We start from the raw sequence: 25521 nt of genomic DNA, 5'->3' as shown, positions 1-25521 counted from the left end.
AATGTAGCTTGCTTCCGTTATTAGGTATAAAGTTTCAAGGAAACATAGCCACACCAGCATGTTTTCATATTGAAGATGATTGCTTTGGTAATTCAAGGGCAGGGATTAGCGATTGTGACAGAGACCATGTAGCCACAAAGCTAAAGAGATTTAGTATCTGGTCCTTTGTAGAAAAGTTTGCTGAGCCCTGTCTTAGAGAAAGGTGTTGAGGTTTTCTGCTTCCATATGCAAACAGACTTGCACACACATTCACACTGTTCACATCCAGTGTCTGGAACATGCAGAAAGTAGCAAATCTTCTGTCCCTTTCCTGAACTTAATTCTGCTTTGGAATACATAGGATCATATCTGAGAAGGGCAGAGGCAGGCACATTTATATTTTTATTGAATTCTATTCCGCTCTCATTTTCAAAAGAAGAGCTCATGTTTAAAAAGAAATTCTGATTGGCACTATAAACCTTATTTATGCTTTAATGTCTCCTAAAGTATGTATCCTGCACTACGTTCACTCTCTTACAGATGCTGATAAGCTATACATTACCGAATCCAAATGGATTTTCAAAATCCAATTTCCTTGCTACAGTCTTCCATTTCTCTGTTGACTTTTTATATTTGACTTGCATCAGAGCATCTGGGGACTTTGCCACATTTTTTGACCTCAACCTGCCCAGTGAAACAGCTCATCTGCTCAAGAGCAGAGTCCATAGGTGGTGCTGTCCTTCCCCTGTCCTCCTGTGATCCTGTGAGTCTCCATCAGGCTGGATGCTGGCTTCTGGAGGCAGCCTGAGCTATTTCCTGGGGTGGAGGTAGAAGTGAAGACGTTATTTCCTCCCCATGTGACTGTGCTAAGCTTGACATCAGGTGCCTGACACCACATACTCCTTGTGTCTGTGTGAGGTCAGCATCCAAATGAGTTTCTTTGGGGATTCTTTCAAATCATCTATCTTCCTTAAGTGGTCTGACACAAATAACTACAGAGGGGTGAGGTCTTTTGTCTTATGGTCTCTAGGGAAGACAGATACAATTTTTGGATGATCAACATCACCTATAAGAAGTCTTCAGGCCATTGAGGCTGGATAAATGGTTCCTGTTCACAGTTCAGGGGATATTGGATTCCTTCTCTCTTCCTTTCTTGGTGGCTCCTAGTGTTCATTGCACTCTGGCTTTTTTCTGCATCTCTATGACTCGTGGAGGTTCCTAGTTACTTCTGACTCTCTAGAATACTGAGATCTTATGACAAGAAGGTTTCTCATGGCCTTCTTGTTCCTGTATACCACACCATGTACTAAAGAAATGGGAATGGGTGTGAGTTAGGAACTTGTCTTTCACAGACTCTGACCTGATGTCAATCTTGAGCCCATGACCATTCTGATTCTTTATCCGAGAGGGAGAAAATCACCCCTAAATATATTTTCCTTCTTAGTAGTTTTAAACCGGTTATGTCTGCATCAAGCCATGAGAGTGGAGAGCAGTATCCATATCAGTTGCAATCACAGTGCTTTGTTTTTCTGATGTGTGTGCTTGAGCGATGCTATCAATTTATATTGAGAAGGATTATGAGAAGCAGTCTCAGGAGATGTGCCATGCCATGCATTCCTTGTGTGGATGGAGTCTCAGATAGAGGTGGCGTTTCATTACGGGATATGAGGTTCGTCACGGTTATTCCTGCAAAGGCTCTTGTCTGATCTACGTTCATGGCCTGGTTGTCATTTCCCTTGAACAGCTTGGCTTTTATTATTATAAGAACACAGTGTCCAATACCTGGGAAGCTCTCCTTCTTGACAAAGGAAGCTGGAAGCTCAGATAGGGAGCAGGAGCTCAGAGTCAGGCACATAGCCACATGTAGGCAGATGGACATATGGGGAGATTAAAGCGTGGTTCTACAACTCCCTCCTACCCTGCTTGCCTTTTCTTTGTCCTTCCCTCAATATCTCCATGCTGTACATTCTGCTTCTGTGTCTGTCGGACTCATGCAGCTGCCTGTGAACAGTTAGACAGCATCTCTTCAATACGCTCTGCGTTCTAGGTTTGGCCCCGAGCACAGATGGGAACTTAAATCCCACTGGTCATATTTCCTTCTTTGCTGAGCATCTTGGCACTCAACGGGAAAGGCTTGACTGTGTGCCTGGCTGGGATGGAGACATATGTGTGATAGAGTGCAGCCCAGGGGCCTGCGTCTAGAACTCCATTAGGAAGAGACATTAAAGACATGCGTACGCCATGACAAAAGCAGGCTGAAAGCAGGGTCTGGATATCCTAAGAGACGCTCAAGAGAGAGGAGGGCGCTACCTCTAGTTGCTCCAACAGAGCTCTTCTTGTATGAGCCTTCTGTCGCCACACCTTCCTTCTTTGATTGCTACCACCTGCAACCTCAACCACGAAGACCCTTTCATCATCAGAGGAACTGAGCACTGTGTGTCAGAGATTCTGTATGTAGCATCTGTCGCTGAGAGGTTGGCACGGCGGATGGCCATTGTAGTTTAGGTCTGCTTCCATTTCATGGTTAGAAATCTTGTACCCTGTCTACAGGAAATATAGGGACAAAGTGTGGAGCAGAGACCGAAGGAAAGGCTATCCAGAGACTGCCCCCCCGCCCCCCGGGGGATCCATCCCATATGCAGACACCAAACCCAGACAACTGTTGTGGATGCCAAGAAGTGCTTGCTGGCAGGAGCCTGTTATAGTTTTGAGAGGCTCTTCCAGAGCTTGACAAATACAGAGGAGTTGGATGTGAGCATGGGGATCCTCAATGGAGGAGTTAGAGAAAGGACTGAAGGAGCTGAATCGGTTTGCAACCCCTGAGCTCCCAGGGACTAAACTACCAACCAAAGCGTACACATGGAGTCATGGCTCCAGCCGCATATGTAGCAGAGGATGGCATTGTTTGGCATCCATAGGAGGAGAGGCCCTTGGTCCTGTAAAGGCTCCATTCACCAGTGTAGGGGAATACCAGGGTGATGAGGTAGGAGTGGGTGGGAGGGGTAGCACCCTCATAGAAGCAGGGGGAGGGGGAGGAGATAGGGGGTGTGCCGGGGGGGGGGGAAACTGGGAAAAGGGATAACATTTGAAGCGTAAATACATAAAATATCGAATAAAAATATTGCTTATCAAGAAAACAAAAAAGAAATCTCATACCACTTCAGCTTAGCGATTCTCTCAGTCACTCCCACCTGAAGCCTCTGTAGTGCATTGATTTGAAATTATCCTTTTAACTTGCTTGTTTAGCACTGGTCTGCCTCACTAAGTTTCATATATTTCTCTGGAAGCCACTGTGTAGCCAGTGCCACTGCTGTGTCCGCTCTTTAACTAGAGTCACTGTTGAATTAGCAAGTATCTAGATAGAAACAAGCATTTTCTTTCTTCTTGTGCAACACTCACTTCCCACCCTCTTTTTATCAGAAAATCCCCCCTGGCCTCACTGCAGATTTCAGTTTTTGTTGAGCTTCTTGAATTTCTTTACCTGTGTTCCTCTCCAGATGTTCATATAATTCTTCTCCTATTTAATGCAAAGCATGCCTCAGGCCCAATGGGTTCAGTCCTCTATTGCTCGACCCAGCATTCACTGGGGCGCTGTCATAACCTGCTCATTCAGGTATAACGGAATACCTGAGGCTGGGTAATTTATGAACAATCGGAAACATTTCTTCTTCACAGTTTTGGAGGCTTGGAAGTCTGCAGTCGAGGCAGCAGCCAATACAGGGTCTGATGGCCCTTTGCTTTCCATAGGTTCCTCCATTTTATTATTTTATGAATAATTTATTAGCTTAATTATCATATAAAATAATAGAATCGATTACGGCTTTCTCAGCTATACTTTGTTCTCATTGACTCCTCCCCTCCCCCTTCTGCACACCCCCTCTCCCATTCCTCTCCTGCCATCCTTCCTCATGAAGGCCCTCTTGCTCTCTAGCCATATGTATGCTACTCTCTTCTTCCCGACTTTCCCTCTTTCACAATTCCTCACTTGGCAGAGGGGCGCACGAGCCTTGGGGACCCTTATCAGGACACGGAGCCCCTCCATGAGAGGCAAATCCTCATACCCTAATCATCTCATCAACATCCTTCCTCTTAATAACACTCCCTCAGGGTTGCGTTCCAACGAAGGAGTTGGAAGAGGAGACAGACAGCTGGCCTGCAGTGACTGCGGGGCAACTTGTGATGGAGGCAGACGGGTGTTTAGAGGAGAGCAGGGTGTTGAACACCAAGGAGACAACACAGGGGTTTAAGTGGGTGTGGGTGGGCAGCCAGGAGGCCAGCATAGGCTCAGACCAGCAGGAGCCAGCTCCTTTTGTGGATCAGCCTGTGCTCCCTTTGGAATTTCCTTCCTCCTGCCTTCCATTTGCAGAGAATCCTCATCTCCTCTAGAGCCCCGTTGATGCACACTTTCCTCTCTTTCCTTCAGAATAGTGGGCTCCTGCTTCTCTGCTCACAACAGCTCTCCTAGTTGAAGCCCTCATTCTAATCCTCTACGTCTTTCAATGTCACCTTGAGCAGCCAAGTATAAGCTACGTTTCTCCTTGCCCAAGTCAAAGGGACACAACAGAATGTCAGTGATGGATGGCTTGACCTTTAAGGGAGAATCTAGAAACAGCACAATTGACTTTATCATTCTCCAAGTGATGGCTGTCTAATGTCTCACCAGTTTGCTCTTCCAACTCTATAAAGCTTGGGCTTTCAATCTACTTGTAAAGTGAAGAAGGTGGGGGCCATCCACAGTGTGTTCTGTGCTTGCTTTTCGTGGTCAGTCCATCCAATGACGTACCATAAGGGGGGATGTTCTCTTCTACATTACAAGTGGGGAAACTGAGACCCCTCCAGGGGTGAACCAGGTGACCTAAGCTCTGCAGAGCTGTGATGGAGTCCTGCTGGACTCTGAAGCTCCCGTTCTCTCTGCAGCATCCCAGCAGCACCTTTTGCTTGTTGCAGGAAGCCATTATAGAGGCATGCCCTGGCATTCATTTTTCCTACTTAGAACAAGCCGGTGCTGTTTGCTTTCCCAGGAAGGAAGATTGAAATCAATGTAACTAGCCTTATTAACTTTCTTAAATAGGGGGGCTTGCGGATGCCAGCGCCTTCCCTAAGAGCACCAAAGCAAATATAAAAATCCAGTTTGCCCGCTTTTGATTTTTCCCCCCCTCCAATACCTCTCTGGAGTTTAAAATTCAAAACTTTAAATGAAGGGCTGATGGGGCAGGGGTAATGAACCAAGGTTCTTGCATGGGGCTGTACTGACTTGTCTCTCTTTGATCTGTAGGTGGCTGTTCTTTTGACGAACATTACAGCAACTGCGGGTATAGCGTGGCTCTGGGAACCAATGGGTTTACCTGGGAGCAGATTAACACGTGGGAGAAGCCAATGCTGGACCCAGCTGTGCCCACAGGTATGTGATCCATCATGTTAGGGGAAGAGATAGAGGTAGCTGTCTTTTGCAGTGGCTCATGGGGGAAGGACCTTCTTATGGATTGAGCTGTCTGAGAGGACAGTAGGTTGATATATAGGTAGAGAGTTTCTGATCCTTAGAGGCGTTTAAGACAGGGTAAGTGAATTCCTTAGTTTGGAGTGAGAGTCCTAGGTTATTAGGGTCCAGAGATTTTTGGGATTTCATTTTACTCCGAGACCTTTAGACTCTATGCATAGGGTATCACTGAGTTTTGCCCTGGGGTCAGATGGTTAATGACATTTTAGAAAAAGGAGAGTTTGTTCCTTCCCTCTATGCCATATGAACGTGGGTTGGAGGCAAATATTTGGGGATTTCCACTGACATTATTACTACCGCTTTGATGAGTGTCCCAACATCCAGAATACCAAGCTTCTTTAACCAGTCGTTCATACTTGATTTATGCCTGCATGAGGCTAGCCTATGAGAAATGTACCTGCTGGCTTTTAGGAGATGCTCTCATGAGAGATTTGCAGACTCTGGGAGAACACTGTCAGAGCTGGTGAATAAAACAAGGCATATCAACAAGGCTGCCTGGTGATGTAAACCCAGATGTTCTATGGCTCTGTGATGGTTAAGACCTCTCTTTTGAACAGTTGAAAAGCCAGTTGGCTATAGGACATGAGAGGACACTGTCTGTGGAGGCTTCCTGGCCAGTGATTCTCTGGAGCTCACACTGTCTTGTATTTTATCAGCCCCTTAACCCTTCCTGAGGCTCACTGCTATTCTTTGATAGTTCACTCTGGCCTTAAACATTAGTGGTCTTTGGGCTTACCCTGTACTCTCCTCATGGACGGCTTCACGAAGCACATTGCTTCAGGTTCTGTCTGAAGACTGATAACTCTGCATGTGACTCCCATAGACATATCCTCTTGGCCAACTCTGGGGAGAGGGTTTCTAGGATATCAGTGAGTGGAGGCAAAGGGTATACTCAAAAGAATCTGGGGAGGAAATATCTTCTCTGAGTTTGGTTCCAAAGCAAAAGGTACCTGGCTGGATTTTTATGGTTCCTATTAAGGGCACACACTGCGTTATCTGTTTCTCAGAGGGGTTTTGAGTTCAAGATTATCGCAAAAAGGGAAAGGGAGGGAAGGAAGAAAGGAGGAAAGAAAGAAGAGAAAGAAAGAAGGAAAAAGTGAGGGAAAAGAAAGGAAAGGAACAAGCATGAGGTATTAAATTGGGTGTTTCAGATTTGGTGAGATCCTATTTGGCCTAAGCAGAAACACCATTTGACTCATATTCCAATGACTAAGGCATCATGGGAAAACTTTATCTGTTGCCCCATTGTAGATTTTAGTAATGTTGACTTCTCCCTCCCTCCCTCCATCCCTCCCTCCCTCCCTCCCTCCCTCCCTCCCTCCCTCCCTCCCTCCCTTTTTTCCTTTCTTCCTTCCTTCCTTTGGCAAAATCTCACTGTGTAGCCTTGACTGGCCTGGAATTCACTGTGTAGACCAGGCTGGTATTGAATTGAGATCTACCTTGCCTCCTGAGTGCTGGGATTAATAAATAGTGCATGTCACCCATGTCCACACGTTCTCTGCTTTGTTGGCCAGATTGAACAAATTTAGATCTCATGGTGCGTGTGTGTGTGTGTGTGTGTGTGTGTGTGTGTGTGTGTGTGTGTGTATGCACGTGTGTACAGGTCTAGATGCAACCATGTGTGAATGCATTTATGTGTCTATATATGCATGGATATAAAAACATATATGTGTACATTTGTATGGACTATAGTGTAAATATGTGTGTGTATGTATTCATACACATATCCCACGTGTTCCTCTTTAGCTCACTCAAAATCATGTAGTATCTTCCTATCTAGGATCTTTTCAAGCACTACTTCTTACCTCTCAGTGTTCCCAACATCTCTAAAGTCTTCCTTCCTCCCTCCCTCCCTCCCTCCCTCCCTCCCTCCCTCCCTCCCTCCCTCCCTCCCTCCCTCCCTCCTTCCCTTCCTTCCTTCCTTATTTCCTTTCTTTTTGAGATAGCCTTGACATAATTATCTCCCTGCTTCCTCTTAAGCACTGGGACTGTGAACACCACCATTTCTAGCTCGAATTGAAATCTTAATCCCCCCATTCTCTTTCTGTGTCTACTTACTCTCTAGGACGATTCAGAAGCCAGTGGCTGGACTTGTCTCCTTTGTTCCTATATGGTAGTCTCTTCATTCTAATGTTTCCCCAGCTCCAACTCTGTCTTCACCTTGCCTAGTTTCTTTGCTTAGACTCTCATTTTCTGGTGCAGATCACCTTTGCCCTCTCTTGGGTACCTGGGGACCTTTCTTTTTGACTCTTTGAGTCATCCTTTTGAGTTTAATCTCCACTCAGAAGCCAAAAAGACTCTATTGGAATATAGGACTGTCCATTCCTGCTTCCCCCTCTTCATTCCAGCCTCTGTCTTGAAGACTTTTGAGGTATTCTGCTGCTCTGAGAAGACCAACAGTTCCTCTGTTTCCTCAAGACTTATCCCTCTTCAGTGTCTACTCTCCCCAGTTCTGCTTCTCCTGTGCTTGCTTCACATTGGCTCCCAGAAATTGCCAGAAAATTCTGAGTCCCTCACCTCAGGAACTCACATACAACAGTCCCAGGGAGCTCTTCACTGTCTGTCTTACTGTTGCTACTCTTCCCATTCAGTCTGGGGAGGCTCTGGGTAAAGATTCCCGCTACATTTGGCATGTTTCTCCCTCACACACGTTGTGATTGGTTGTGACTGATGTTCCTTATACTCAGGTGAGAAGTCCCTATGGTTGGGAACCACAGTAGCCTTGTCTACAGCTTCATCTTTAGCACCCATGAGGTGCAGTGTGACATAGGGACCATCCCTGGCAGAGTATGATGGGAGGGTACATGGGTCCCTCGCTTACTCAAGGTTATTACTGTGGGAACGCATGGCAATACGAAGGCCCTTGGTACTCTGCTTCCTCCTCACATGTTGATCCCCTTCCTCTTCTCCTTCCCATTTTACAGATAAGAAAAGCAAGGCTCTGGGCAGAAACTTTGTAAGATTGCTGTCTCCTCCTCTTCTCATATCCCCTCTCCCTAAGGCATGGTGATTGCTTCTAATCTTTATTTTCTCAGCCTCTTTTGATAGCAGAGTATCATTTTGTAAATATTGGATCATGCTAATACAATCTTCTGAGCATTCCTAATAGAGGCGCTCGATAGTGATCACTGAAATGAGTCTGTCAGGAGGTTCCTGTGGACCTCAGCAGCTCTGCATGCTGCTTAGGCTGAGAGGCGTGCAAGCAAATTTGGGTGAGCAGAAACTGTTCTGGTGGGCAGTGGCTGAAATCTTTACTCGTGTTCTATAGTCTAGTAGTTTCCATCTCTTCTGGAATCTCGCTTGAGTCTGTTTATTCAGACATCTGCCGCCATTTATTGATCCCTTCTCTTCGACAAGCTCTGTGTCATACTTGGCCTGGGTGAATCGGATCATGTCACTTTTGTGCTTAATCTCTTTAGTGGCCTGGCCTTTAAGTAGACTGTGATTCACATACTGTTAGGCCTAGTCAGGCTATTTAGGATCTTTTTCAAGCACTACTTCTTACCTCTCAGTGTTCCTGATACCCTGGCTGGCTCTGATGATTAGACATGTCATATCCTGTCCTGATTTAGGGCCTTTGAACATGCTCCCCCTGCTCACTGGAATACCTTTCTCTACCTTTGACCCTTTTCAAGTCTCAGCTCAGTAATCACCCATAGGAACCTTTCTTCAGTGCAGAACTGAATTTTTAGCTTTCGAAGCCTTTGTTATAGACCCAGTATTAGCTTGTAGTGTTGGGCTTGTGGTTTTGGGGGGTTCATCCTTAGGGGAGGTGGTTCCATGGCTTTGGGTGGACCTACTGTCCAGGTGAATACCATGGCGCAAGGATGTGAACAGAGGGTCTCTTGAGAGAGATAGAGGTAGATAGATAGATAGATAGATAGAGAGAGAGAGAGAGAGAGAGAGAGAGAGAGAGACTTTAAAGTCATGTCTTCAGTGATGTTTGTTCCCTAGTCTGGCTTTGCTTCCTCAACTTTTCCTATTTCCTGGTATTCCATTCAACTGTTAGTCTATCAATAAACGAATCCATTGGTTATAGAACCCCCGTCATGCAATCATGTCTTCAGATTCCTACTGCTGAATAATGTATTCAGGACTAAGCCTTCAACACGTGAGCCTTCTAGGCATATTTCAGATCCAATCCACAATACACATGACAGATCAGCTTATTCCAAGCTTATGCCTGAGCCAAGCTAGGCTGGCACCTGGGCTGCTTCTGTTTTCTCACTCTCCATGTGCGAGCTCCCTGGAGATGGCCAGTTGTGTGCTTGTGTGTGTGTGTGTGTGTGTGTGTGTGTGTGTTTGTGTGTGTGTATGAACTGTCTGCCTAGGCAAGGCTCAGGTAAGCTGCCCATATACTTGTTTTTTGTCCTTGAACCATTTTGAAATGTAAGAGTAGAAATACTTAAGATCTTGTGCCTCCTTGAAGCCCACTGATACCCAATGGTGCTTCACAAAGGGAAACTTCTAGAAGTTGGTCTGTTATGAGTCAGACAGGCCAGGGAAGTTTTTCAATTCCCAGAATGCACTGCTGTCTGATAAAGCTTGGGAGCTTCCTGTAGCTCAGCTCCCAGAATCCAGTACCTCTCCTCTGCTGTCTTTTCCATGGAGAAGCTCTTAGGCAAACATTGCAGGGTTCAGGCCCACTTGCTATGCCTCCCGTCTATGGCTCTATCACAGAGGATCAGAGGAAGCAACACCGAACTTATGGAGAAAAGATGCTGTCTTACCTAACTGCATCTGCCACAGATCCTAAGCCATGGCATCACTTCCATACAGTGGTTGTGAGGTTCATTCAGAGAGCGTCCTGCAGTGAGGGGCACAACAATGCAAGTACTACAGGTAGTGTGTGTGTGTGTGTGTGTGTGTGTGTGTGTGTGTGTGTGTGTATGTATGTGTATGTGTATGTTTATGTGTGTGTGTGTGTGTGTGTATGTATGTGTATGTGTATGTTTATGTGTGTATGTGTGTGTATGTATGTGTATGTGTGTATGTGTATGTTTATGTGTGTATGTGTGTGTATGTGTGTATGTGTGTGTGTATGTTTATGTGTGTATGTTTATGTGTGTATGTGTGTGTATGTATGTGTATGTGTGTATGTGTATGTTTATGTGTGTATGTGTATGTTTATGTGTGTATGTGTGTGTATGTATGTGTATGTGTGTATGTGTGTGTTTATGTGTGTATGTGTGTATGTGTGTATATGTGTGTATGTATGTGTGCATATGTGTGTATATGTGTGTATATGTGTGTGTATGTGTGTATGTGTGTGTATGTGTGTATGTGTGTATGTGTATGTTTATGTGTGTATGTATGTGTGTATGTGTGTATATGTGTGTATATGTGTGTGTATGTGTATGTTTATGTGTGTATGTGTGTGTGTGTGTGTGTGTGTGTATACATTGGTAATGGTATGTGTACATGTGCCTTGGTGTGCATTTGAATGTCAGCCTTGGGTATCTTCCTCAATTGCTCTCTACCTTGCTCTGTTTTAAACAGGGTCTTTTTTTTTCCTGGTCTCCAAGCTTTTGTCCACATCCCCAGCACTGGATGCCTCCTGGCACACTTGAGGTTTTGTATGGGAGTTCTAGAGCTTTGTCTCAGGGCCTCATGCTTACAGGGCCAGTGCTTTCCTGACTGAGCCACCCCTCCAGCCTCATAGGTGTCATGGGACTTGAAAGATGAGAGCCTGTGGTGGAAAGGTCTGTGAGGGGCCTTGACATGCTCACAGGGAATTATTTAGGTGTCAGGAATGGAGTAGGGCTGACTCTCAGATCACACTTCTGTGAATACAGAAAATTCTATATCTGTTTTTCATCCTTACGCCAACTTGACTCGTTCTGATCCCACAGGGAGTTGATCTTAACTTTTAGCCATTTATTCTGTGAATATCTTAAGACTTATGCTGGTTATTATAATTTCCTCAGGAAGCCTTCAGCTGCACAATCCCTTCCCCCATCCCTCCATCCCCTCCATCCCCCATCCCCTCCACTCCTCCATCCCCCATCCCTGCATCCCCTGCACCCCTCCATCCCCCATCCCCCCATCCCTGCATCCCCTGCACCCCCCCATCCTCCCATCCCCCCCATCCCTGCATCCCCCCCATCCCTGAATGTTTCTTCTACATTTTTTCTGAGGTCAGGAACCCTTTTCCAGGTCTAGGTAGCCTGATGTCCACTTATCAACCTCTCTTTGGCCCGTCCCACCTTAACTGCTTTTGTAAAACAGAGTGGCCCGGCAAGTCCTTCTCTGAACCCTTCCAGGATGAAAAACTCTCTTCCTCCTCTGTTTAGCTCCCTGCAAATGCAGCCCCATTGATGTAGCCTTTCTGCTGCTCATGGCAAACACTTTGCAGTCATTTTAGACTTGAGAAATGAAGGAAAGAAGAAAGCAGTCTTTACTTTAATACCAAGCTTGGTATTTGCCTGATTGGAATGATTGGGGGGGGGGCAGGAGCTGGGGATGATCCAGGAAGAACCCGGGATACCTGGCAACAAGATCTTCCCATCAGTCTCCTGTGGGAGTAACTAGAGCTACCACAATGGCTCTGGTCTCCCTTTTATGCCCTTGAACTCTCGGGCCACCCATCTTCATCTTTTTCTAGCTGCTAATATTTATGAGGGCTGCTATCAGCTATGGACTGAACTGTGCCTCCTCAGAGGGTTTGTAGAAGTCCTAAACAGTGGTACTTGTGAATTTGACCTTATTTGGAAATAATTCAGGGCCCTTAATTCCCTAATTGCATTAAGATGAGGCTTTGCTGTTAATATTGGAGGCCAGTCTTAATATGACGAGTAGGATTTCTTAGGGTTTTCATTGCTGTGATAAAACACTTTGGCCACTTGCACAGGAAGTTAGCACTCTCAGGTCACAGTCTGTCACTGAGGGAAGTCAGAGCAGGAACTTAGGGCAGGATTCCGGAGGCAGGAACTGAATCAGTAGCCATGGGGAACCCTGCTTACTGACTTGTTTCTCATGGCTGGCTTGGCTTGCTTTATTACATCATCTAGTGCCCGCCTCTGGCTGGTTACTCCCTATTATAGGCTGGGCACTCCCACATCAACTGATGATTAAGAAAGTGCCCCAGAGGTTTGCCAAAGGCTATCATATGGAGGTATTTTCTAAATAATAGTTCCCCATTTTTAGATATGTCTGTTTGTGCCAAGCTGTCAAAACCACAACCAGCACATGGGGACGCTCACACATGTACCCTTCGATGTGCACCCCCCCCACACACACATACACACAGACACACACATACGGGAATAGGTCCCATGAAGATAAAGGCAGAGATTGGAGTGATGAGTCTGTAATACACAGAAGGGCAAGAATGGCTCATAGACAGCAGGAGCTAGAGAAAAGAATAGAAGGTTTCTTTCCTGGAGTCTTTAGTGGGAACATGGTTTGGCTAACACCTTGATTTTGAACCTTTGATCTCTAGACTTAAGAGGAAATGGGTTCCTATAGTGTTCAGTTACCATTTTGTGGTAGTTTGTTATTATATGCCTAAGACAGTTAAAGCCTAGTCGATCCCACATCAGTCCCCTATCCCTGCCCAGGGCACCTTTTTCATAGAGGAACTTGCATAAGGGCATTAGAGACGTTAGAAGCTGGCATTTACTCTGTGCCTACTCTAACCAAGAATTAGATTAGCCGTTTTTTCCATACAGTATTTGATCTAATTTGCAACTCCCCCATGGCTTCAGAGACATTGTCACCTTTTCATTTCGGAGTGTACTGGGTCCCGGAGAATTAAATTACTGGACCAAGATCACGTGAGCTCCCCGTGGCTTGGAATCTTGAGTAGTAAAATATAGATGATGTGCATGCCTCTGTCATCAATGGAGTATCTTTTAAAGTGATTTCTATTTGCAGTGTGATTGATGATGGGAAGACCAATGCATATTCATGCAAGCGAATGTGCACAATAGACATGGCTTCGGAGAACAAAATGGAAGTCACATATGCATACAAATACATATAAATATGTTTCTTCATGTGCTTTTTAAAAAGCATTTTCCCAAATCATTAAGTATTTCTCAAATCATGTTTCCTAAAAGCTTCAGGGTTTTCCATTCCAATGACTGTTCCACAATTTATTTAACAACCCCGTGTCGTTACATATTCCAGTCTCTTGTATTTTCTTCTAAACTACATTGTAGGCCCCATTCACGTACATACACCAGTGACTCCAGACAGGCTTAAGCAAACTTGTTGCCAGTGGTATATATTTCTATATTTATTCCCTTATGCACTTCCAAACCAGAGTGCTTTGCATTGTTTTTGAGATAAGGGGGAAGAACACCATCCACATGCCAAACGTGGTTGGGAAAATGCTCTGTGAATCCTAAAGCAGAAGAGGACTTGGGAACAAATGGTAGCTTGCTCAGAGTGACACAGTGGCTTGTGGCTTAGATGTTAGATGGATGGAGGCTTTCCAATGTGCTTTAGAAGGAATTATGCATGCCAAAATGGGCATCCGTTATACAAAGTGTCGTGGCAGACATAGCCAGTGATGCTTGGAAGGGTGGCAAGTTTGTTCATGGGTTGTGTAGTAATCTAGAGTTTGTTCTTTTGTAGGCAAGGTCAACATTTTACTTGTAACTGTTACCACAGTGCTGGAACGTAAAGATGTTATTGTCAGTGTCTGTCAAACAAATCGTGTGTGTGCATGTGTATATACATGTGCACACATGCATGTGTGTGTACATATGAGTGTGTGTGCGTGTATGTGTGTATGCATACATATGCATGCCTGACTGCTGTGTGTTTATTTGTGTGTTTATTTGTGTGCTCACCTGTGTGTGTGTGTGTGTTTGTGTGTGTGTGTGTGTGTGTGTGTGTGTGTGTGTGTGTAGACCAGGGGGCGTGGGAAATCACCTTGGATTGATTGCTACTTTCTGTTTTATTTACTAAAGCAGAGTCTCCTGCTGAACCCAGAGTTTACTGATTGGTTAGTCTAGTCAGCTAGCAAGTCTAGGAAGTACCCCTTTCTCACCTCCCGAGTGTGAGCACCCGCACCACCAATTACTGCTATGCCTATTGTTATGTTGGTGGTGGGGATCCAGACACCAGGCCTCACGCTCATTCAGAAAGTACTTCATCCACTCATCAGCTCTCTCCTGAGCAATGTTTCTCTCTCTCTCTCTCTCTCTCTCTCTCTCTCTCTCTCTCTCTCTCTCTCTCTCTGTGTGTGTGTGTGCATGCACACATGTGCATATAAGTCTGGGGTAACATTTTTCAGAGTTGTACCTCTTTTGCTGTAGGTTCCTGAAATTGAACTTCACTCATCAAAATTTCATCGCAAGCTTTTACTCACTGAGCCCTACTAAGTATTCTCATGTATATCATGATCCCTGAGTGTTCTCATGATATAACTCTGGCATATATCCCAGGGGCCAGCTTCTTTTATCTTTCCAACCTCTTCCTTTTATTCTCTGTGTCTAGTTTTGGAAGACTATCCTTCAATCCTGATGGCTAATTTTGGGAATCTCCCATTGAAATGAGGCTTGGCAAACTGTGGAGCTAAATACTCAAGCATCAACTAGCAATCCAAGGTGGCTGCTCAAGTAACTTGGATATGGCCACCTGGACTCTTCCGCCCTGGATCTTTCATCTGGGAGTCTAGGGCCATCCAGAGTTTGTGAGTTGGAGTGTCTTGGGATAGTGGTAGGGCCTAACCGTATTAGAACTAAAAGATGTTGGTGAACTTTTGCTTACTGTTTTACAGTCTGCTTTTTCCAAGTTTGGTCCCTTTCTGTTCATGATATTTAATAATATTCTTCCAGAACATTTCTAGTTTTGAGCAAGTCATATTTCACCTTTTCTTAGTCACAAACCCTACATATCACACCATCATGCCTTTGCTATACTTACAGAGTCATTTGCCTAGAGTGTATCCATCTTTTCCTATCAAACTCCTTTTCCAGAGTCCACCTCATCTAGGAGACTTGTCTGGAATACTCTGGACACATTTCTCTTCTGTAGTTGAGACTATCCCTGCATGTTGCCTCACATTCCTCACTAGGGCTGAGAGCCTCCTCAAGACCTGGACTGGATTTCTTTTTCTCTGCATGGAGCACATAGTGGTCCATATATGGACTCCATGGGTGGTGGGTGATTAGTGTAGTTAGAGTTGGGGGAATAGGTTTCAGAAGAATTTTCAACTCCAGTGTTTTCATATTCTCAGCAGCCCTGTGGCTGCCACAGCTTGAGTGTGTACTCTTTGCTGGATAAGGCTGTGCTGAGCTGGTTCAAGGGAGAGGTCCTTTGGGGCTTGTTTTCTGTGGAGCTGGTCCTTTGATCCTTTCACCAGGTAAAAAGGATTTTGGGGATTCCATTTCCTTCATGCTGAAGCTAGGCAAGTGTTCACTGGGGAGTGGAATTTGGGAGAGGCTCTCTGGGTAAATCTTTGTGAGCCTCAAACTCACTTACGGTGCCTTCCAAAGTATTAATGCTGAAATGGCTTGGACACATGGTCTTTGTGTATTCATATCATTCCTAGTACCATTGCAGACTTGTTCAAAACTACACATTCCTAGGTTCCCATTCAGCTTCTGCTCCATTCCACCTCTGTAATGATGGAACACTGCACATTAATTCTTTTAAAAACATGATTGGTTTGTACATAGGCATTTATTCTTCTTATTCTTGTCTCAGTTCACCATAACATCACTATCAACAGATTGGCATGCTCTGAAAGAGAGAGGAGAAAAGGGAGAAGGAGGGAGATGAGAAGAAAAAAAACGGAAGAGGACCGTAAGTCGCAGAAGATGAGGAGGAGACAGAGAGAACATACATGCATAGCAATTATACATACATGGATACATCCATAATGTATTGATTATAGTCATTGTCCTGCTCACAAGAGAGTGGTATTTAAATAGTAGTTACCTTGTGGCAAGGTGCTATATTAAGCAACTTAAGGGTATTCAGCAATGTAATCCTTAAAATATTCTTCTCTCTTTTTTTTTTTTTTTGGTTCTTTTTTTTTTCTGGAGCTGGGGACCGAACCCAGGGCCTTGCGCTTCCTAGGTTAGCGCTCTACCACTGAGCTAAATCCCCAGCCCCTAAAATATTCTTCTTAAGTTCATTTTATTATCTGCATCTTACAAATGAGGAGAGTCAGTATAAATGGCTTGTCCAGAGTCACTATCAGCATGTTCTTGAGTGAGGATTAGTCCTTAAGAAGTCTGGGGCCAGCCTCTGCTTCCTAAGAATGCAGATTATGACGATTTCTGAAGTCTCTTGACTCTTCTGCCCTCCATCTCTTTCCCACCACTGTATTCAGATCGAGGTTTTTAACTCCCAAGATGGCTTGGTCTCCTATTGGGTGGATGAGCCATGCTTTATTTGACTAGTAGGACACAAGAAGGGGCAGCAGAGGAACATTCAGAAAGGTGCCATGCAGAAAGGTGATAGGCTTCTGACACACCCAAATAAAAGACCAAGTCCGTGTCTCCAGATAGCTCTCTGAAAAATGCTTACAAAGCATCTCATTTTATGAGATGGTCTCTTGTGTACCTAGGACTACAAAATTAATTGGGAAAACTGCATTAGCCTGTGATGACCCCAATCAGTGCTAGTTTGGGATGTTTACAGGGATCACAGAATTGGTAGAAAAAATGGACAGGAAATTGAATGCAGGTTTAGTAATTATAGCAGCAGATATGACTGGATAATAATGAGTGCTGGCTGTTGTTATAAACAAGGGTCCTAAGGATTGCTTTGAACAGTGAAAAAGATGTGTGCAGTGATCAGAATACTCATCGGCTAGATAGACAGGGCAATGCATCTGCTCTAACACACATGTGGATGGCTATTTGAATATTTGGGAGTCTTGTGACATCATACCTGGATTCCAGATGTGTCTGTTGCAGTACATGCAACAGTTTTGGCCTTAAGTTTCCCCCAAAGACTCATGTGTTCAAGGCCTGGTGTTAAAGGGAGTTGGTGGAAACTTCAGGGGTGAAATGCTAAGGTCTTAGGGTGTTCTAGGCATGGCCTTGAAGGTAATAGTGGGGCCTCATCATCATCCTTCCCCTCTCCTCTCCTTCCTCCTTCCCCATCTTTTCTCTATTTCCTCCTTCTCTTCCTTCTCCCCTCATACATCTCCTTCTCTTTATCTTCCTTTCTTTTATTCACCTTTACTCCCTCTTCCTCTTCTCTTCTAGCTTTCTGGGTCACAAGGTTTTGCTACTTCATGTGCTCCCTGACAGATGTGCTGCCTCACTATAGGTCCAGAAGCAATTGGAATAATTTATTATAGGTGGAAACCTGGCTCAAAATATATACTTGTCGTCTGTATACACTCATGTGTCTCAGATATTTGTTAGAGCAACAGAAAGTTAATTGAAACGAGATAATTAAAATGAAAAAGTGATATGCATGTGTCCTTCAGGTATTTCAGTCATGGATACTGATGTCCAGTGTGCATATGAACACTTTGAATAAAGAAATTCACAACTGGGACTCAAGAGATGCCTTAGTTGTTAAGAGCACTGGTTGTTCTTCCAGAGGACCTGGGATCTATTCCCAGCACCCACATGGAAAACCATAGCCATTTGTCACTCCAGTTGGAAGGGATCTGACACACTCTTCAGGCACCTGTGGGCACCATACATGCAGGCAGAACACCTATACACATGAAATAAAATCAGAAATTTTAGAAAGAATTCTATAAATGTCGAGAATACAATAAGCAACCTTCACCTTGTAAATATGTTTACCATTTGTTGAGCAACAGTCTAAGGTGTTTGTGTCCATTTAGTATTTGTTATCTCAACAATGCTGTGAGCTGAATGTTACTATTATTCTTACTTACAAATGAGGAGATAATAACTGATGCACTGAAATATTTGAAATAAATAGAGGAGCCGATATTTGAATCTCTGCCTTCTGGCTCTGACACCTTGGGCCACTATCAGTTTTTCAAACAGCAAGTAAGTTTATGAACTATGTTTTTGTTGTGGTTGTTTAGAGATGAATTTCACCCATGTAGCTCAGGCTGGCCTTGTGTTCAGAATCCTGTCTCAGCCTTCTGAGGGATTCATAATTAATAATTATTTATTAATACAAATATCAAATACTTAAATATTACTATTAAATACTTAAAGTGTTGAGTATGGAAAATAGAGATGTCGTTAATCTTACACCTAAAACTATATATTAATTTAAAATTGTCTGAAAACATTATTGCGGGCTTCTCACTGGATAATGGGAAGAATGGTTTACTTAAAATTTTTTTTTTACATTAAAATAAATGTGTGTTTCTGTGTGGTCCTTTTATTTATTAGTGGGTGTATGCACATGCGCACATGAGTTTGCATGTGTGTGGAGGTCAGAGATTGGCACTCGGTGTCTTCCCTTAATTGATCTCTACCTTTCGTTTTTGAGACAGGGTCTCTCATTGAACTTGAATCTCATCAACTGAGCAAGGCTACATGGTCTGTGGGCTCCGGGGATCCTCTTGTCTCCAATCCCAGTCCTTGGGTTACAAGCACATGGTATTTTTACGTGGGTGCTGGGGGTTGAATCTCAGGTCTTACTATTTGCACAAGCAAGTACTTTATTCTAAGAGCGGTAAGTCTGGTTCAATGATCAGGGTTGATCTTGCGAGCTTGTGGAGTTGGCTAAGGTGGAAACGTGGGTGTGATGAGCTTCATTCCTGCTCAGTGCCAACATCATGGAAGTGATCATGCCTCAGAAACTCCCTGAACAGAACAAGAGACAGATGAACTTCCCTGAGCTCTTCAGTCTTCTCCTGCTTCTACCTCATTATTCTCTGGACACCTTGAAGGCGGCCATGGTTGAGCATCCTTCTAGTCCTGATGACTTCTGCCTTGTGCTAGGTACTGTTCTTCTAGACTGTTCATGTGAGAGGACTGAAACTCCAGGGGGCAGGGTTCTTCTGTGCTAACACTTCCTTTCTGAGTGTATGCACTGCCTTGCCTAATGAGAGGGCAAGTTTCTTAGGCTTTGGATGTGGTCGTGATTTGAATTATCATTGTACATGCTGGGAGATTTGGTAAGAAAGGAAAATCGTTTAGTACACATGGGGTAGTCTCTTTGGAGTTAGTGAAAATCGGATGGCCAAGGCACCTCTATAAAGCAGAGCCCAACAACCTGGAAAAAGCCAACTGTCAATTGTCATCTCATTTGGGTCACTTGCAATTTAGCAGCCACAGCCACATGGATGACCACGTCCATGAAATATGGCTAGCCTTAATACATCTAAAATACAAACTCATTTTTAAAGGTATCATTATCAGAACAGCACATAAAACATTTTCTTTAGCAGTTTTCATGTCGATTATGCGTTAACATGATTTTACATATTTCGGGTTTGGTAAAATTAATGATCAAAGCTGATCAGACTCATTTTTAGCCTTTTTGATATGGCAACTAGAATATTTAAAATTCAATGAGTGGTGCGTATTATACTTCTGTTGGACAGTACTGCCACAGACGGTCAGAATTTATTGTGCCTTCTGTTCTTCTGCCCATAGGGATGTCTCTCTCTGATGATCGTAACAGCTGGTGTATATCGAGCACTTACTATATGCCAGGGTCTTTAAATGTGTCCTCTGCATGGATTATAGAAATCCCATGTTGCTTAGTTACTCTTGTGATTGTCCTTCCACAGATGGAGAAGTCGAGTCACAGAAAGGTTAAAGACCTTGCCCTTAGTCCCGAAAGGAGCAAAGGGCAGACAGGATTTGAACCAAAGTCCTACTCCAGTGGCCCTTACTGATGCTGTCTAAAGATCTTGCTTTCTGCACATGGCCCTAAGATTTCTGTTCCTGCTTTGGGCTCGCTCACTTTCCAGTTCTCATTACCAAGAAGTGATCTGACTATCCACATAGTTATGTTCTTCCCCTCTCTCTCTCTCTCTCTCTCTCTCTCTCTCTCTCTCTCTCTCTGTGTGTGTGTGTGTGTGTGTGTATGCACACATATATGTACCAATGCACATTTACATATAGGTTACAGCTCTCTCATTTAGCCTTGACATTCTGTAAGAGAGACAAGGAAACTTCTACGTTATTTATCATGCTCTGCAAGTCTCTAAAGTCAGAAAACAGCTTTTCCTGCTCTTCTGTACTTCTGAACTGGCTGATATTATGTCGTCTTGACGCAAGTTTCATCAGAGAGGAAAGTCTCGGTTGAGAAAAATGCCTTCATGAGATCCAGTTGTAAGGCCTTTTTCTCAATTAGTGATCAGTGGTGGTGGGCCCAGCTCATGGTGGGTAGAGCCATCTCTGGTCTGGCTGTCCTGGATGCTATAGGAAAGCAGGTTGAACAAACCACAAAAGTGACCCAGTAAGCAGCACCCTCCATGGCCTCTGAATTGGTTCCGACCTCCAGGTTCCAGCCCTGCTCAAGTTCCTGCCCTGACTTCCCCCAGGAATGAACTATGATCTTGAAGTGTAAGTTACTGAATAAACCCTTTCTTTCCCAGCTTACTTTTTGGTCATGGTGTTTCATTATAGTAATAGAACCTCCCGCCCCACTACCAAGTAAAGCCAACTTCCTACTACTGTTTCTGTGTAAATAGCTCCGCATTTTGTCTTAGCTTTGCAACTTTTGGGTATGTATTGTCCTTCTCTGTGTCTTATTTTCCATTATGAATAAACCCAGAAGCTAAGTTCTTGTGGTCCAGCATTCTTTGATTTATAACTGAGGAGTGAAAGAAATGGGACATCTTAAGTGCAAGGATTTAGTGATTCTTGTGTAAAATAAGACATTGTGAAAAAAAAATTCTGTGGCCTCACTCATCCATCCATCTGTCGTCCATCGGTCAGGCACGACAGGTGCCGCTGATTTTCTGACAGGAGAATTTGTCTTCATGAGTGTGTGGAGACCAAGTACTCGAGGGACAATCTGTCCCTGAGAACTGAAGCTTTTACATTAAGATAAATCCTCCAGGCGAGCATAAGGTACTTACCGTGTACCCAGGCACCCACAGAGCTGCAGGTCTCTACTGTGCCCAAGTTTGGTCTACATCATTAGTACAAGCCCAGGCTGGGGCCCATAAAAAGGACTCATCTAGCAAAAAATTACCCCATGTTTCTGAAAGTATCTTCTGTCACCGTTTTGACAATGCTCAGTGCTAGCTATCTGTTGGGGAAGCAACTGTGTTCTAAACCACTCTCAAATATGCCAACATCTTTTAAAAAATTATTTTCTTTCCTAAGTATTGTGTTTTTATAAAAAACAAAAGGAAAGTACATTCTCTCAGAATTCAAAGCAGTATTTGTCATCATCAAAACAACTCGTAGAAGCCTGGGCAGACCAGAGTGTGCTGTGCCCTTTAAGGGCCTTGGAGTATTCTAAGGTTAAAGGAAGACTTTAAGCGCTAAGAACCCTCTAAAGCCAGAACTGCTGGAACAGGCAAACCTCTTAAAGCCATCAGTTTGCACTTAGGTAAGAAAAGAGAAGCCACCTTAGGGATTTCCATTGGGAATGGGTTTTGCTGAAGGCATCAGATGGCTAGAATGCTTTGAAGCCATCAAGTATGTGGTCATGTGTCTTCCACTGGATGTAAGACTCTATAGTGGGAAAGGATGGTTGCTTCAACAAATGATGTTGGATAAACAGACTTCGCTATGCAAAAGAAAATTGAACCCTTATCTCACGCCACATAACAACATTAACTAAAAAATTGCATTAGAGACCTACCTATGATTGGATTATGAGTTTTCTAGAATATATGGGAGGGAGCTTCATGATTTGGGCCAGTGGCTTCTTTGATAGGACATCAAAAACATAAGAGATAATAGCAAAAATAGGCACAGAGAATTATGTAAAACTGGAAAACGTGTGTGTGTGTGTGTGTGTGTGTGTGTGTGTGTGTATGAGAGAGAGAGAGAGAGAGAGAGAGAGAGAGAGAGAGAGAGAGAGAAAGAGAGTCAGAGAGACAGAGAGACAGAGAGACAGAGGCAGAGACAGAACAACAGTGGAGAAGAAACTCATGGAGTAGAAGAAAATGTTATCAAACCACATCTGATCAGGGGTTAATACTGAAAAATATGGCTACTACTTAACAACCCAACAGCATAACAAGGCATTGATTGAAAGATGGGCAAAGACATTGAATACATAGTTCTCTAAGGAAGCCATACATTTAGTAACAAGCATATGAAAAGATTTTTTCAGTATCACTGATCATGAGATGAATTTAGGCCCAAATGACAACAAAGCTTACATTTCTTTGGATGGCTTCATAAATTGAAAATCAAAGCAACCAAAAGTAGCAAACGCTAATGGCACGGATTTGGAGAAGTCACAACCATTGTGCTGTAGGTGGGAGTGTAAAATGATGCAGCTTCTGGGGAAAACAAGACATCCAGAAGAGGGCCACACATGACCTGGCATTCTTAGCTTTAGTTATGTGTGAGACACAAGCAAGGTCTTGGAGAGATTAGCATGTACCCGTGTTTCAGCATTATTCCTATTAGTCAAGTCAGAAGCAACCAAAACAGCTACTAACAGGTAAGTAGATAAAGAAAGGATGGCTTCTTTTTTTTCTTTCTTTTTTTGTCACTCAAAGAGAAACTTTATTGATTTGAATTTACCCTTCCCCTACCTGGGCTGTCTTGCTTGGCCTCCTTTGGAGAGGAGATGCTTAGTCCTGCTAGCAGTAAATGTCCCAGGATGGGGTGGTACCCAAGGGGTCATCCCCTTCTCTAAGGAGAAGGTGAAGAAGTAATGTGGGAGAGAATTTTTAAAGTCAGGACTTGGAGGAGAGGGGGGCTGGGATTGGTATGTAAGGGGAATAAAAATAAATCATGAAAAAATAATGAATTTGTTATTTGATAATTTCATACATGCATGTAGTATATTCTCCTCACTCTGATCCCCCATCCTCTCCGATCATCCTCTCCGATCTCCCTCTCGACCCTGATTACCCCCCCCCCCCTCAAGTCTGTAAAAGCTCCTTCCCTCATCCTTGACTTTTGGTTTCACTTTGTGTCCCTCCTCTGATTTTTAACCAGAGCAGTCCGGAAACAGATGTTACATACATGCACAGGGATATTACTCAGCCTTCAAAAGGAAGGAAAGTCTGACTGCTCGGATGAACTGTGAGGCCATTATGTGAAGAAGAAAAAAAATCCCTCTTAAAATGGCCTAATCTGAATGATCCCACTACAGGAGGGCATTGCATGGCCAAATACATGCCTCACACAACTGGTAGGCAGAAATATTTGGTCAGGTCCCTCGGTCAATTCAAGAAGCACTGGTTCCCTTTGGACCATGGCTTTGGTGGATTCTAACCATATGGTTGAGTGAACCTGGAAATACTTCTTCCTTAAGAAATCATTTGTTAGTGGAATATTCCAGGGACACTGTCTTATTAAAGGAAATACTCTCCAGTGAGTTTACAGTTTTACAGTCTGGAGGCTGTGATGGGCAGGCTCTCGCAAACTCCTGAAATACAGTCAAAGCCACCTTTCTGTTTGCCTGGTACACATTGCTTGCTTTTCTAATGGCACTAACTTCTTTTATACCCATGGTCTTTCTAGCCCCAGCATTTGATGGGCCCATACTCATTTCTGGCTTCCCATCATGCCATTTCATGTCTTTATGTCCCACCATTTGGTCTCATTTTTCTCTGGAAACCTGGCTAAAAGCACACAACAATAACTATGTTGTACCCTGAATGCTGTGCTGTATAGAAATTTCCTCTGACAAATGCATTCGGTCATTAGGTTTGAATTCAATCTTACTTAGGTTTTCAAGCAGTGGGTAAATTGTAGACTTTTGACTTTGGGTGTATGTGTGTGTGTGCCAAATTTTAACATGAATGGACTTCCCACTGTTTCCCAGTGATGTATTTACTCCCTTCTGAAACTGCATGACCGCTGTCTTTATTATCTGCAATTCTGTTGGCATTCTGGTCTTATGCACTCACCCTGGAACATCCTGTTATGCACCACTTAAGAAATCTAGGGTTTCTGAGCCCTCATTTCCAAACTCTACAGCAGTTCTAATGATACAGACATCACAAAGTCATGTTTAGTTGCTCATTTATCTGCTACCAATTTTCTGTATTAGTTAATATTTTTTTCGTCCCTGGGCCAAAAATCCATCTAAAAGAACTTTAAAGGAGGCAGGGTTTATTTTGGCTGACAGTTTTCTGGTGTTTAATTCATTATGATGGGGAAAATAAGGCAGAACAATTAACTCACGGTTCAACATATGCGTTGAAAGCCTGGGAAACTGATTGTAAGACAGGAAGTGGGGGCTGCCTATAACCTTCAAAGGTGTCCTTCGATGGCAACTTCTGCCAGCTTGGCCCCATTTCCAAACAGTTCTGCAGCTTTCCCAAATAGCACTGCTACTTGGGGAATAAATATTTAAAACACTAGCCTATGGGGGCCATTTCAGATGTAAAAACACACAATGAGATTTCTATAATAGAGAAAATAATCAAAACGGAAAATAGGCTTGTGATTGCTGCCACTGGGAGGAGAAGCGGAGGGGCATAGTATCAAATGGCATGTTCACGCTGCACAAGCAGAACTCTGTGAGGTGGTAGTTTATAAATAATGGAAGTTTATTTCTCATAGTCCTAGGCGCTGAGGAGGCCAGCGTCACGGTCCTAGCAATAACGATGTAGAACTCTGCCTCCAAGATAGTGATGATCTCTCTCTCTCTCTCTCTCTCTCTCTCTCTCTCTCACACACACACACACACACACACACACACACACACACACACACACACACACACGCAAATGTGTTTTCACATGACAGATGATAGATAAACGGTCCTACTTAGGTCTCTACAGCCCTGTTAAGGTCATTCTCTCCATGTACAAGGACTTTGCTCTCATGACTTCATCACTTCCTCATCTTTTGATGTTCACACATTAGTATTTAAGCTTCTACATAGAATCTTTGAGGGATAAGTGCATTCAAACCAAAGACAAGTGTGTGCCACGTTTTAGTTTTGTGAAATGAAAAAGTCTATCGATATTTTGTGTAATCGTTGACTACAGTTACCTCTACAGAATTGTTTGTTTAGAAACAGCCTGGTTCCTGGCT

At 43.8% G+C, this 25521-nt stretch overlaps 1 protein-coding gene across 16 annotated transcripts in view; it reads left to right on the top strand.

The window, feature by feature from the left end:
- The window catches only part of Ptprt (protein tyrosine phosphatase, receptor type, T), a 1095890-nt gene that overhangs the window by 293359 nt on the left and 777010 nt on the right, over positions 1–25521 (top strand). For all 16 annotated transcript variants that reach the window (NM_001108603.3, NM_001402009.2, XM_087653463.1 and 13 more), the window contains 1 exon segment: positions 5255–5380. In NM_001108603.3, coding sequence (NP_001102073.2) covers positions 5255–5380 — 126 coding nt within the window.

Source organism: Rattus norvegicus, chromosome 3 (genome assembly GCF_021556685.1).
Source record: "Rattus norvegicus strain SHRSP/BbbUtx chromosome 3, alternate assembly SHRSP_T2T, whole genome shotgun sequence".
NCBI classification, from domain to species: Eukaryota; Metazoa; Chordata; class Mammalia; order Rodentia; family Muridae; genus Rattus; species Rattus norvegicus.
This window is presented reverse-complemented; position numbering and strand designations above follow the sequence as displayed.